Source organism: Salvia miltiorrhiza, chromosome 6 (genome assembly GCF_028751815.1).
Source record: "Salvia miltiorrhiza cultivar Shanhuang (shh) chromosome 6, IMPLAD_Smil_shh, whole genome shotgun sequence".
In the NCBI taxonomy this organism is placed as follows: domain Eukaryota; kingdom Viridiplantae; phylum Streptophyta; class Magnoliopsida; order Lamiales; family Lamiaceae; genus Salvia; species Salvia miltiorrhiza.
This window is the reverse complement of record NC_080392.1, coordinates 23,179,508-23,195,200: the sequence shown is the minus strand read 5'-3', so window position 1 is coordinate 23,195,200 and position 15,693 is coordinate 23,179,508. Positions and strand designations below refer to the sequence as shown.

Below are 15,693 nucleotides of genomic sequence, written 5' to 3'. Positions count from 1 at the left end.
GCGGCGTGGTGGCTGCCGGCATGTCTTTTGCTGTGTTTTTATTTCCCCTGTTTTTGACAGCAGCAAGATCGTACCTTGCAGACCGTTTTTTATCGGTTTTCTTTCATCAAACCCCATCAATATAGGTACCATTAGAAAGCTATCGTCGTTGGCTTTCCAACGGTACCTTCGGATTGTCAATCCGTTATGAGCCAATCAAGTCAAGGTGTCGGGTCTGTGCGCGAAGGTTTCTGCGCGAGTTTGAGTCAACCTTCCGGCGTCAAATCGATGCTGTGAGGGAGAATAAGTTTAGGGGTTTTGTAGCTCATGTCGTAGACGTTCTAACCATAGGTTTTCTTCTTGATATCTAAGGTTGAATTGGCTGGAATAGACGTCGAGATGTAGCTCCATATGTGTCGAATATGAGTTTTAATATATTATGCTTATTTTAATTTTTATTTGGGAATTTGAACTAGATTTTGATGATTGTTTCACCTTGAACACATAAATAGATAATCAAGACATTTGCTTTTAATATTATTAGCCAAGAATTGAAATAAATTATAAGGATTATGGTGATCTAAACTTAGTATATTATATAATTAAATTATATGATTATAATGAAGTTAGATTAGTATAATTTTTACTAGTAATTGAAACTATGGATTTATAATTTGTAGATTCATAAAATTTTCAAGTATGGTCTTCAGCTTCAAGTGTATTGTAGAATTTTCAAGAATATATTCAAGAGAGATTAAAAATATTGTTTAAAGAAATGAGAGCTTATTCAAGAATAAGTGCTTGTAATGAAACTAAGTTTAAAGTGTTTCAAGTGCTAGGAGCGGTGCATCCAAGGCTCGAGGAGGACAACCGAAGCAAGCTTGAAGAGGTTTGAATTCAATCACTTAAGGTGGGGTTTACTTTTATCTGTAAGCGTAGTTATTACATGGTTATAATCATTGTTGTGTTGTGCGTCATTCACATGAACTAATGGGACCCACAAAGGGTCGGATCCATAAGGGATCAAAGAGCTGAACGGCCCACAAGGGGTCAGGTCCACAAGGGACCGAGACTAGTCTCACAAGATGTCAGCTAAGTGAAAATTATAAGAGTTCAATATGTTATGATTCATTACACAATTGGTTATAACTGCTTGTAGTGTGTACCCCACTGAGTGTGCTTGCATACTCATACCCTAGTGTTTATGTTTCTTTTCAGGTTAAGGAGTTGGCGGCGAGACGGCAGACATGGAGCTCCACATTCTCCTGTTCTATTTATTTGAAGTTATATATATATATATATATATATATATATATATATATATATATATTGCTATTCTGGTAAATATATCTTGCTACTAACCAACTTAGTCTCTTCTAATTTTTGGTGGGTCGAGACTTTATATATATTGGTTTATGATTATGCATTTTGATGACGGCTAAGACCGAATAATATATATTTTGTTTATCGTATGTGTAGTTACGAGCTGTGCCTCGAATAGGTTATTATGATGGTGATGAGGAGTAATATGTGCAGAGCAGAGAAATGATATAAGCCCGAGGAGCGGGCTTCATCAGAGAAATGGGCTTGCGCAGAGAAGTCAGAGGGATGGGCCTTATCAGAGGAACGGTCTGCACCAGAGAAGTCATTCTCGCCAGAAAAATGGTTTTCGCCAGAGGAATCACCAAAAGAGCGGAAAAATCTCCCGCTTGAGGACAGAATTACTATTATGCCCCCGACCACGCGAGATGCGTGCTCCAGCGATGAAATTACCCTTTTACCCTTAACGTGTAATCTATAAATAGCCATTACCATGTACCTTGTAAATACACGCTTACTTCACTTGCAGTACAACATCAATCAGATTCTGGTGTTCTCAATTTTACCTTTCTCTCTCTTTTTTTCAAACAACACTAGGTATAATTCGTAATCCGATAACAAACCACCGAGTAAATCTATATACGTTCAATTATAATTCACCAGATGGTTAGATTTTGTACGTGCTCCACCTTTTTATATATATAAATATGATGCTTAGATGAATTTATTATTAAATGTCGTTTATTTAACTTATAGCTTCTGTTGCCTTTGATATACATATATATATATATATATATATATATATATCTATTGTGTTTTGGCAGGATTATTATTGTAGTTTTACAGCTTCTGTTACATACCTTTTTATAATGGAAAAGAGAAAGATAAAATTTTGATTAATTTTTCTATTATACATATATATATTTTAATGACTCGTTGGTTAAGTATTATTACTTTTGATAGTAATATTTATTATATTACTAGATAATCGAAAAAAAAAAATTCTTTTTCTATTATTTCTTATTAGCCTATACTTAAATTAATATTAGAGAAATGAAAGGAAATGAATATTTTTTGGTAGCTTCTCCTATTCGCAAGGGATGGGGGCGTTACATACGTACAAAATATAACCATCATAACCTATTCGAGGCACAGCTCGTAACTACACATACGATAAACAAAATATATATTATTCGGTCTTAGCCGTCATCCAAATGCATAATCATAAACCAATATATATAAAGTCTCGACCCACCAAAAATTAGAAGAGACTAAGTTGGTTATTAGCAAGATATATTTACCAGAATAACAATATATATATATATATATATATATATATGGTGCGGTTATAGTGAGAACCACAATTATCGTGAGAACATAAGAACCAATAAAATTACTGCATCTGCTATACAAATTAATGCATCCGCTATTAAATTTAATGCATCCAAAAAAAATAATTTTTTTGCTCCCTTCAGGATTCGAACCCAGCATCTGCATCCATCCACCAAGATGATGCATCCACCGTAGATCTTGATGATCGAATGGCTTAAAATGGTTCTCTGTTCTTATTTTATTAGTGGTTCTTATTTGAACCTCCCCCTATATATATATATATATATATATATATATATATATATATATATATATATGTATATATATATATATATATCTTCATCATATAAATAGAACGGGAGAATGTGGAGCTCCATGTCTGCCGTCTCGCCGCCAACTCCTTAACCTGAAAAGAAACATAAACAATAGGGTATGAGTATACAAGCACACTCAGTGGGGTAAACACTGCAAGCAGTTATAACCAATTGTGTAATGAATCATAACATATTGAACTCTTATAATTTTCACTTAGCTGACATCTTGTGAGACTAGTCTCGGTCCCTTGTTGTAACACCCCAATTTTCATAAACTTTTCAATATAAAATCTTTGAAAACTAATATAAAAATAAAAGGGTTAATTGCCGGAAAAGCCATATACTTTTTCAAAATTTGGTTTTTTCCCATGACAAAAAAAACCTGAACAGAAATCCATGAATTGAACAACTTATTGCATTTTTCCCCCGCGTCCGTTTTCCGACGATCTCCGATGGAGGTCCGATCCAACGTGGCTGCCACCTAACCTTAATTTTCCACCTCACCCTAACACCTAATTTTCCACCTCACCTCAACCCAAAACCCTCACAGCTTTCAGCTTTCACCTAAGCATCGAAAATTCTTGGATTTCTTGCGATTTTTTACAAGATTTCATCTTCAAGGTCAATACCACTGTAAAAGCTTAAATTTTTACCATTGACTAAGTTAATTTGTAAGTACACAGTCACTTGGTGGTCCCTCAAAGAGAATTCCTCTCTCTCGGTCGTTGGAGTGATGGCAAATAGGTAGGGCTTCATTGAATTCTTTTTTACCTTGCTTTGTTTGGTGTAGATTTTTTATTATTGTTTCCCCCCTTTTTTTGCAGCAGCACCTTCGACCTATTGCTCTACTATGGAGGTCAATTTGAAGAAATCAATGGCGGTAAGGATGGAATCGATTGCTACGTGGGAGGTTTTGCAGTTGGGAGGTATGGCTTAGACTTAGATTTATTCGGCTATTTTGACCTCAAGGATGAAGTAGATAAGCTAGGTATAAAAAACTGGAATGGCTTGTGGTATGTGAAACTAAAAAATAGTACCCGGGAAGAGATTGTAGATGATAAAGGAGTCATGTCAATGTTAAGTGATGTTAGTGATGATTACAGGCACGTAGATGTTTTCATTGAGGGTGGGGATATATCTGGTGTTAGTGCTGCTAATAGAGAGTTTGAAAATGTAACTAGGGAGTGTGAGGGCAGGGACCCTGATGAGATCTTGATAGACAATTATAATGGGGAAGAGAGTGAGGGTGGTGAGGATGATGACTATGATCCTGTAGAGAGTGAGGGTGGTGGGGATACTGAAGTCAGTTTAGGTGACACAAATTCAGGAGATGATGAGTTAAATGAGAGTAGGAAGAAGTTAAAGGAGAGTAGGAAGAAGATAAGAGAGAAAGATCCTGTCTTTAGTCACATTGATGATCCAGAGCAAAATTTCAATGAGTTAGAGGTGAGTGGGAATATTTCAGAGTATGAAGAGAGTGATGGGTATGTTAATACTGATGAGAGTGAGGGTGATGCTGAGACCAGTAAGCTTAAGTCTAAGATAAAGGTTTATGATCCTACTTGTGATCATAAAACCTTAGAATTCCAACTAGGCATGAGGTTTGACAATGGTTGGGTTTGTAGAGATGCATTGAAGACATGGGCTATAGAGAATGGAAAGCATATTAGATTCAAGAGAGTGAGTGCTGATCAATGCGAAACCATCTGCAAACCTCCCTGTAAATGGAGAGTTTATGGGTCTATTGTTGGTGCTACAAAGACTTTCAAGATAAAAACTTTGGGTAAACAACATTCTTGCAGTAGGGATATGAACAACAAATTGGTGGGTTCGAAGTGGATTGCCACAAAGTATCTCAATATCTTTCGGTTGAGGCCCAACATTTCAGTTGAAGAATTGAAGGCTGACTTGTGGGAGAGGTTTAGTACCCGAGTTGGTGTTGATAGGCTGTATAAAGCTAGGTCTTTAGCTAGAGAGATGGTGAGGGGCTCAGTGGATGAGCACTATGGTATGCTAAGGAGATACTTAGCTGAACTTAGGAGGGTTGACAAGGATGACAGGTATGAATTGCTTGTTGGGGAAGAAAACATTTTCAAGGGCTTGTATATTGGCATTTCACAGTTGATAGGTGGGTTTATAAGGGGATGTAGGCCAATAATTGGTCTTGATGGTTGTTTTTTAAAGACATACTTGGGAGGTATCCTCTTGGTGGCAGTTGGCAAGGATGGGAACAACCAAATGTTCCCCATTACTTGGGCAATTGTTGAGATAGAAAACCAAGAATGTTGGACTTGGTTTCTGAAACTTTTGTTCTTTGATTTGGGTATTCAAGATGGTGAAGGTTGGACCTTCATCTCTGATCAGCAAAAGGTCAGAATTCAATTTAATCATCTCTTTACTTTACCATTTAATCATCTTCATTTAATCATCTCTTTACACATGACAGGGGTTGGAAAATGCAGTAGCCAACCTGGCTCCAAATTCAATTCATAGAAACTGTGCAAGGCACATTTACATGAATTGGAAAAAAATTCATAAAGGCTCAACCTTGAAGAGTATTTTGTGGAGGACAGTGAGGGCTACCACCGTTGCAGATTTCAAGATGGCACTACTTGCAATGAAGAAAGAGAGTGCAGAGGCTTTTCAAGATTTCATCTCAAGGCATTTTCACAAATTCTGTAAGGCCTACTTCTCTACTACCCCTAAGTCTGATGCACTTGATAATAACATCAGTGAAACTTTTAATGGTTTCATATTAAATGCAAGGGGTAAACACATAATCCATATGTGTGAAGAGATTAGGACCTATATTATGAGTAGACAAGTGAAGAAGCTAGAGTTAGTCAAAGATAGTGTTGAAGGAATCTGTCCAAATGTGAGAAAAAAGCTTGAAAAACTTAGGTTTGAGAGCAGGAATTGTATAGCATTTCCAGCTGTTGGTTGTAAGTTTGAGGTACAATTGCATGCGGATAGATTTGTAGTTGATGTAGAAGAAAGGGTTTGTGCTTGTAGGGTGTGGCAGTTGACTGGTCTGCCTTGTGTACATGGCATCTGTGCCATCCAATATATGGGGAGAGAGGTGAGTGATTTTGTTGATGACTACTATTCTGTGGGTAAATACTTGGAGGCATATAAGGTTGGGGTAGAGCCTATTAATGGCCATTTGTTGTGGCCAGAAGTAGAGGGGTTCACTGTGAAGCCTCCAGTGGTTAGGAGGATGGCTGGTAGACCTAAGTTAAAAAGGAAGAGAGCAGCCGAGGAATCTGACCCCAAGAACCCCCATAAACTGAGAAGACATGGTCAAGTGATAAGATGCAAGAACTGTGGCATGGAAGACCATAACTCCAAGACTTGCAAGAATGAAAAAGTCGAGATGCCTAAACCTGACAAGGTAGCTTCCTATTTTCTGCATCATTCTTTCCATTACATACAACATATAGTCTAAACTTTTTGCACTTGATAATAACACAGAAGAAAAGAGGAAGGCCACGCAAGAACAAGCCCTCAACCTCCCAAGCACCAGCCCAAGCAACCTCTCAAGCACCAGCCCAAGAAACCTCTCAAGCACCAAACCAAGCACCATCCACAACTCAAAGTAGTGTTGCAGCTGCCACCATTTCAAGGGAAATAAATTTCTCCAAGAAAGGAGTTGGAGTGTACACGAACTTACCAACTGGAAATGTCTACTTCCAAGGGCGTAGAATCACTCGAGGAAGCACCTCTCAACCTCCAGCTAGGGGCAGAGGCAGGGGAAGTGATAAACACTCATTTTGCATGGTTTTTATGGTTTATATTCTGTAGTTTAAGTCGATTTTACACCCGTTTAATTATTGTTTGGAGTTCATTTACTATTATTTCGTGATTTCACGGTTGGGTGTAGTTTTGACTGTTTGGATGCAGAATTGAGTGATATTGGAGCATGGAGTGTAAGGAACATGTTGAAGAGAAGAGTTTTGAGAGAATCGAGCCCAAAAGTCGAGAAAAGACGAAGATTCTGGAGTCGGGACGGAAAAGGAGCAGTTCGGCGGTCAAAGGGAGTTGACCGCCGAATTTCGGTGATTTAAAGGGTGAAAACGGCGACCAAGACGGCGATTGCCGGCCAGGTCGCCGAATTACCTGGATGGATTTTGGCCTTCGGTGGAAAAAACGGCGGTCGCCGTTTTCGTGTGTTAAACGGCCATATTTCGGCGATCAATTCGGCGACCGCCGAACGGGTCGCCGAATTGGTGGCGTGTTTTATTTCCTTTCGCGTTTTTACGTTTTTTCAAGTTATTTTCGGTTTAGAACTTGGTTTTTCACCCTAAGACTATAAATAGGTCTTCTTTTGACCTATCTAGGGTTCCCAGTTTTAGTTTTTCAGTTTCCAACATTCATATTTCAGTTTTATAGCTTTAGAACTTTTTAGCTTTCCAGTTTTCAAGGCTTGGATCAAGATTGAAGATTCAAGCCGCTACAATCGTTTCAATTCGGTTTTTATACAATTTGTTTTTACAATTGCGTTCAATTTAATTATGTTTATGTTTGATTATATTATGTCTGGCTAGTCTTTTAATCTGAACCTAGGGTTTGTATATAGCTGATTGATTATGTGTTTTTGATTTATTGATATCAATTTGCCCTCCAACTTATGATTCATGATTCCTGGTGCTTAATCTCTTGTGAATTATCTGATCAATGATTTACATGTTTAGCTGTTCAGTTTGAGTCTTGAATGCGATAATTGTTCAGCCGATTCAGGAATGCATGATATAGTGTTAGCCTTGAGTCTTGAATGCGATAGGTAAAGCTATAGGAAGCTATTCTTTATGTGCTATTGGGAGTTAATCTATTCCTTGGAGTCTTGAATGCGAAAAGGGATTTATTAATCTACGTTCATAGGTGGTCGTTAGAGACGCTTTTGAATAATATAGTGATCTTTCATCAGGGTTGGATTAAAATTGGTAATTGAATCAATAGGTTAAATACATATAGTTGATTAGTGAAAGTACATCTCTAGGGTCAGAGTTTTCCATATATTTGAGTTAAGTAATTGTTATTTATATGCTCTTTAGTTTTATTTAGTTAATCTTAGTTTAATATTCACCTTCATAATCGTTTTACTTGCATATTGTGAGAGTCTGTGTAGGAGATAGATAGAGTGATTTCGTCTTACAGTCCCTGTGGATACGATATCTGATTGCTGTTTATACTACGATTACACCGTGTTAGTTGCGGTACTTTTGTCGCTAATAAAATAGTGATCAACTTTTTGGCGCCGTTGCCGGGGACTGTTTAGATTTTGCTTTAATATTTCCAATAGGACTTTATAGTACTGCAAGTTTTTTTTATTGTTTTTATTTTTCTTTTCTGATCTTTTTGCTGTTTCTGTAGGTTACATATGAACACACGATCTCACGGGAATCCTCTCTTTGAGTTAGACCCTGAAATCAACAAGACCTTGCGCAATCTAAAGAAGCAGAACGATCAAATTGAGGATAATACGATGGCTACTCCAGAGCAAATCCAAATTCGAGCTCTGCAAGAGCAGTTGAAGAAGCTGCTTGACGCACAGGAGACGAGAGAGGCTCCGAAACAACCAGCCATCAATGAAGCGTTCATACCACAGTATGTGTACCAGGAGCCCCCACGTGTGAACGTTACCAACTTTGAGCTGAAAACGGGTCTGATCACGATGGTTCAACAGAGCCAATATGGTGGACAGGCGATCGAAGACCCTAATGCGCACCTGGCGCATTTCCTGGAGCTGTGTAGCACGGTGAAGATGAATGGTGTCCCTGACGACATTATCCGTCTTCGTCTTTTTCCCTTTTCACTGCGGGATAAGGCGAAGTCGTGGTATCATACGCTGCAGCTGGGAAATAATGTCGTGTGGGAGGACTTGGCTCATGCATTCCTACGCAAGTTCCATCCGCCTGGCCTTACATTGAAGTTGAAGATGGACATCGTGCAGTTTCAACAGTACGATGGAGAAAAGCTAGCGGAGACTTGGGAGCGGTATCAGGAGAAGCTCAGAAAGTGCCCAAGCCATGGATTTGATGAAGGCACGCTAGTAATAATGTTCTACAATGCCTGCGGGGAGCGTACAAGGATGCACATGGATACAGCTGCAGGTGGCTCTCTACTTCAGAAGAGCAGTTCTGATGCATGGAACATTATTGATAGTATGGCTTCTACAAGCTACCAATGGCCATCTGAGCGGATACAATTGAAGAAGGTTGCAGCTGCTTCCAGTTCTGATCCTATTGCAGCTATGGTCACTCAACAAGCAGCGATGGCTACGCAGCAGTCAGCGATGGCTACGCAGCAGTCAGCAATGGCTACACAGCTGGCAGAGTTGACTACAAAACTTGGTGAATTGAATGTTGGACGTCCTGAGCAAGCTGTGATAGATCCGTCAGTCATGGAAGATGTAAATTTTGTGAATGGCAGAAATTATGGGAATTTCCAGCGAGGACAGCCAGGAATGTATGGCAGAAATCAACAGTTTCAGCAGGGTCCTCAGCAATTCCAGCCAGGAGCACGCCCACACCCTAACCTTTCTTACGGCAATCCGAACAATGCTTTGCAGCCTCCACCTGGATTTTCTGTGTCTAGCGGAGGAGTTATCAATGAGCCAAGGAAAGATTCGATGGAAGACATGATGAAGCAGGTGTTGGGAAAGATAGGTGGTTTGGAAACGAATGTAGGTGCGTGGAAGACCAACATGGAGAACCAAGTGAGTCAAATAGGAAATCATGTTTCATCACTGTCCAAACAAGTGCAGATTTTGGAGACTCAAGTTGGTCAAATTGCCAACCAAGCAGCTGCGCAGCACACACCAGGAAAGTTTCCTAGCAACACTGAGATCAATCCTAAAAATCAGTGTAATGCGATTCATCTAAGGAGCGGGACTCAGTATCAGAATCATCCAGAGCTGCAGGATGGAAAGGAAAAAGGTGTAGAGATCATGGAGGAGGATGATTTGGAGACGATTGTTTGCGATTCGCCGCCTACTTCTAAGGCATCGAGTTCTGCTGCTGTGAAGGAGCCCAATCCTACTCCTACGTTTCCCAGGCCAGAGTACAAGCCTGTAGCGCCTTTCCCGAATCGCCTGGGAAAGCCAAAGATGGATGCGAAGTTAGCCAAGTTTATGGAGGTATTCTCAAAGCTACACATCAATATTCCTTTACTTGATGCTTTGAGAGATATGCCAGGCTATGCCAAGTTCCTCAAGGATGCAGTCTCCAACAAGAAGAAGTTGGGGAAATATGAGACGATCAATCTTTCCGAGGAATGCAGTGCTGTGCTACAAAGAAAGCTACCATTGAAGCAGAAGGATCCTGGTAGTTTTACTATAGCTTGTGTGATTGGAGGGCAGAATTTCTCACGTGTTCTGTGTGATTTAGGGGCAAGCATCAATTTGATGCCTCTCTCTATTTTCAACCGGTTGGAGATTGGAGAAATCAAGCCTACATCCATTGCTTTGCAGATGGCAGATCGTTCCCTTACTTATCCCAAGGGAGTTGTGGAGGATGTTCTAGTGCAGGTGGAGCAGTTTATCTTTCCTGCAGATTTCGTAGTATTGGACATGCCGGAGGACAAGAATACTCCATTGATCTTGGGGCGTCCGTTCTAGCTACGGGCCGTGCGTTGATAGATGTTCAGGAGGGAGATCTGACTTTCCGTGTCAATGATGAGAAGATGACGTTGTCTATCTATGATGCGATGAAGAAGCCAGCTGAGCCACAAGTTGAGGATTGCAACCTAATTGATACTATGGTGGATTTTCCTGCAGCTGTAGAGGATCCTTTGGAGGAGTGCATCACACAGTCCTTATATCCTTATTCCGATCTTGATGAGGCGTGTGATGAGATTTTAGATTATATTGCAGAGCTGGAAGCCGTAGAGAGCCATCCCATCGATCCTGTGCCTTACATGGATATTCACAAACCTGTTGATGGGGGAAGCAAGTCCACGGAAAAAAAAAGCTGATTTTCCTGCGCCAGCTGCAGCTGCAGCTGCACCCAAACTTGAGCTGAAATCGCTTCCTGAGCACTTGAGGTACCAATTTTTGGGTGAGAATGAAACGTTTCCTGTTATTGTGTCTGCTTATTTATCTCCGTTGGAGTTGGAAAAGTTGATGCGAGTATTGAGGAAATACAAGTCTGCTATAGGATGGTCTATTTCTGACATCAAAGGAATTAGTCCTTCTATTTGCATGCATCGTATTTTACTAGAGCAGGAATACAAGCCTAAGGTGCAGCCGCAGCGACGTTTGAATCCGGCGATGCAAGAAGTTGTGAGAAAGGAGGTGCTCAAGTGGTTGGATGCAGGAATCATATATGCCATCTCTGATAGTGAGTGGGTGAGCCCAACTCAAGTTGTCTCTAAGAAGGGAGGCATGACTGTGGTTAAGGCAGCTGCAACCGATGAGCTTATAGCTACGAGGCTAATCACAGGATGGCGCGTGTGCATTGACTATCGAGCTTTGAATGCAGCCACACGTAAGGATCACTTTCCTTTGCCATTTATTGATCAGATGCTTGACCGCTTGGCAGGATATGAGTACTATTGTTTCTTGGATGGGTACTCGGGCTACAATCAAATTATGATAGCCCCGGAGGATCAGCATAAGACCGCTTTTACTTGTCCCTATGGCGTTTTTGCTTTTAGGAGGATATCTTTTGGTCTCTGCAATGCTCCTGCCACTTTTCAACGCTGCATGATGACGATTTTCCATGGGTTGATTGAAAACATTATGGAGGTATTCATGGATGACTTTTCTGTTTTTGGTTCCTCCTTTGATAATTGTTTGGACAATCTTGCTCAAGTGTTGCAGCGTTGTGAGGAGACGGCACTAGTGCTCAATTGGGAAAAATGCCACTTCATGGTTCGAGAAGGCATTGTTTTGGGGCATAAGGTTTCTGCCCAAGGTTTAGAGGTGGATCGTGCTAAGATAGTGACTATAGAGAAGTTGCCGTCTCCTACGTCTGTGAAGTCGGTGCGGAGTTTTCTGGGGCATGCAGGATTTTATAGGCGATTCATCAAAGACTTCTCCAAGCTGTCCAAGCCGCTTTGTGCTTTGCTAGAGAAGGATGTGAAGTTTGTCTTCACCGATGAGTGCCTCGTCTCCTTTGAGAAGTTGAAAGCTGCACTGACCACTACGCCAGTTTTGATCACGCCGGATTGGAGTGCCCCGTTTGAGTTGATGTGCGATGTTAGCGATTGGGCCGTGGGAGCTGTGTTGGGGCAAAAGAGAGATAAGCTGTTCAAGGTAATTTACTACACAAGTAAAACTTTGGATTCTGCACAGATGAACTACACTACCACGGAGAAGGAGCTGCTAGCTGTGGTGTATGCTTTTGATAAGTTCCGTTCTTATTTGATTGGAACTCATTCAATTGTCTACACTGATCATGCCACCATCCGCTACTTGTTCACAAAGAAGGACTCAAAGCCCCGCTTGATTCGTTGGATCTTATTGCTGCAAGAGTTTGATATGGAGATCCGAGATCGAAAGGGATGTGAGAATGTGGTAGCTGACCACTTGTCTCGATTGGAGAATTCGATTGAGGGAGATGATCCGAACATGGCCATCAATGAGTCTTTTCCCGATGAGCAGATTTGGGCGGTGCTATTTAAGGATCCATGGTATGCCGATTATAGCAACTACTTGGTTATTGGAGCTCTTCCCGAGGGGTTATCGCACTATCAAAAGAAGAAGTTCCTCCATGATGTCAAGTTCTATTATTGGGAGGATCCTTACCTATACCGGAGATGCGCCGATGGCTTTATTCGGCGATGTGTTAGGGAGCATGATTGGCCGAAGATCATTGAGGAGTGCCATAGCTCACCTAGTGGAGGCCACTTTGCTGCCAACCGCACTGCCATGAAGGTAAATCATAGTGGATTTTATTGGCCTTCAATTTTTGCAGACTGCCATGCTTTCGTGAAGTCTTGTGATCGATGCCAACGCATGGGCAACATTACCAAGCGGGATGAGATGCCGCAAAACATCATTGTGGAGGTAGAGCTATTTGATGTTTGGGAAATTGACTTCATGGGTCCTTTCCCTCCTTCATGTGGTTTTTCCTATATATTGCTTGCGGTTGAGTATGTGTCTAGATGGGTGGAGGCGATCCCGACTGTCACCAATGATTCAAAGGTAGTCATTAAATTCTTGCAAAAGAATATTTTGACTCGATTCGGAGCACCGAGAGCGTTGCTTAGTGATGGGGGTTCGCACTTCAACAACAAGCTGCTAGCAAGCGTTTTGGCGAAGTATGGAGTAAAGCACAAGGTGACGACTCCATATCATCCTCAAGCTACTGGGCAGGCAGAGTTGGCAAATCGAGAAATCAAGCAGATTTTGGAGAAGAGTGTCGCCAACAAGAAAGATTGGGCCAAACACTTGGATGATGCTCTTTGGGCGTATCGCACCGCCTACAAGACTCCAATTGGTATGTCTCCCTATCAACTTGTTTTTGGCAAATCCTGTCATTTACCTGTTGAAATAGAGCACAAGGCATATTGGGCGACGAGGAGAATCAATTTGGAGTTCAAGGAGGCCGGTTATACAAGGCGAGATATGTTGACAGAGTTGGATGAGTGGAGAAATGAAGCGTATGAGAGTTCCCGTATTTACAAAGAAAGGGCGAAGAAGTTTCATGATTTGAGCATTCGCACAAAGGAATTCAAGCCGGGACATGAGGTACTCTTGTATGATTCCAAGCTTCGACTTTTTCCTGGCAAGCTGCAGTCTAGATGGAGAGGTCCATATGTGGTTCACAAGAGCAATTGGAATGGGACTTATGAGTTGCTTGCATCGAATGGGTCCACTTTCACTGTTAATGGACATCGCCTCAAACCGTACTTCAAAGCAGAGCTGGACCACGACGTGGAAGTGGTAAATTTCATTGATCCATGATTGGAGGTATCGTCAAGCTATAGACGTTAATTTTAGCACTTGTTGGGAGGTAACCCAATTTTTATTGCTTTGTTAGTTTTTGCTATTTTTTATTGCTTTTCGTTTGTCGTTGTTTTTCCTCTCACTTTTGTTAGTTTTTATTTTGTCAGTTTATGTTCGTTTTTAATGTTTTTCCTAGTGAGTTTCGTTTTTGCAGTAAAAAAAAAAAAAAAAGGAAAAATCGAAAAACGGCGACTAAACTCGGAAATCGACGACCCAGCTCAGAAAACGGCGACCAGAACGGCGATCGCCGGCCAGGTCGCCGAAAGTCCTGGATGAAAAATACACATGCTGCAGAATTTCGGCGGTCGCCGAATTACTTCCCAAATTTTCCGAAAAACGGCGACCAACTCGGCGATCGCCGAGTTGGTCGCCGAGTTGCCCAGGTAGGTTTTAAGTTGCGATTTTTCTCCTTTTTTCCCACTTTTCACCTAAAACACACACTCAGCACACATAGTAGTAAGAATTTCGAATTTTCTTCATCCAATTACTCCCAAACAGCTTTGAATCTTCACAATTCCTTCCATACATCCACAACCCACATCATTATCTTCCATTCCATCCGATTACTTCGGGTTTTCATCCACCAAATCGGGAGATTCACGAATTTGGGATTTTTGCTCAAGAACACTTGAATTTTCGAAAATCACTCCTAAATCCTCAAGGTATGTGCTTCTAACTCTTAATCTAGTTTCATTCCTATGCTATTACTACGTTCCTTTGGTTTGATTGTGAAATTTTTGATGGGTTAGTAGAGCTAGGGTTTAGGCTAGAACTTTTTATGAGCTTAATTGTTTAGGGAGTTTGAATCAATTGCTTTGTGTTAGTGTTTGAACTTATTGATAGATCATTGTTGGTGTCGATGAGTGATGGAATCCACAAGAGCATGCTAGTTCTAGAATTGTTAAGTCTCAAGGGGATATTGTCTTTGCTTTGATTTTGATTGGTCTTTATATGAAGATTATATGTGATGTTGATTGTGGCATTGATAATATTCATGAGGCTTTGTATCTTTTGAAAGATTTAGCATGATGTGGGGGATTATGATAGACGCACGAAGTTGATTTTTGTCAATGAGAGATGGAAAGGGGGTGCTAGTTAGCTTGTTTTACAATCTTGTACATGTTTAAATGATCTCTAACTAGCACTTAATCCAGGTACAATGGCCCCAAAGAAGCGTAGAACCGCCGGCGCCTCAAGCTCACGCCAACCGGGCGAAAGCTCACGCCAACCGGGCGAATATACACGGGAGGACCCCGAGTTTCATGGGGTAGTCCTGATATCCGACGATGATAGGGTCCGGTTTAAGAAGCTTGCCAAGAAGGGGATCGAAATCACACGGTATGCTGATCATGACCTTCTCCGGAAGATGGGCATTTATGACGACGTGAAAGACTTGTTCTACCATGTGGGGTGGGTCTACATCTTCAACGGTGGATGGCCCACCTATGAACGAGCAACGCTGGAGATTCTGAGCTCGTTGGATCAGTCGGTCTTCAAGGAAAACAGACCGAGAACCATCTCTTTCCAACTCAATAATATTTGGGAGGCGGATACTTCGGTGAACGAGATCACCAATGCACTCAACTGCAGGATAGGGGGCTACACCGTACACACAATTGGTACCGAGTTCAATGCTGGAGCATTTTGGAGAGAAATAGCCCTGCCGAGCGCTGGTGCATTCGAGTCGGGGACATCGAATGCGGCGGATATCAGAAATCCTGTCCTAAGGATGGCACACCGCATCTTGGCTTATACGGTGCTTGCACGGAAGGACAACACTCATGTGACGCAGCAGGAGCT

General features: G+C 41.2%; 1 protein-coding gene across 1 annotated transcript; it reads left to right on the top strand.

Moving 5' to 3' along the window:
- The first annotated feature begins 3,678 nt into the window (after positions 1 to 3,678).
- On the top strand, positions 3,679 to 14,922 carry LOC130990656 (uncharacterized). Its single transcript, XM_057914883.1, has 4 exons — positions 3,679 to 3,689; positions 3,770 to 5,315; positions 5,392 to 6,336; positions 14,851 to 14,922. The coding sequence occupies exons 1-4, from the start codon at positions 3,679 to 3,681 to the stop codon at positions 14,920 to 14,922; spliced, it is 2,574 nt and encodes an 857-aa protein (XP_057770866.1).
- Positions 14,923 to 15,693: the final 771 nt, after the last annotated feature.

Bases quoted from the DNA above. Each gene is read 5' to 3' on its own strand.
- LOC130990656 (XM_057914883.1), top strand. The intron at 5,316-5,391 runs GTCAGAATTCAA...TACACATGACAG, and splicing joins TCATCTCTGATCAGCAAAAG to GGGTTGGAAAATGCAGTAGC. The intron at 6,337-14,850 runs GTAGCTTCCTAT...CTTTATATGAAG, and splicing joins AGATGCCTAAACCTGACAAG to ATTATATGTGATGTTGATTG.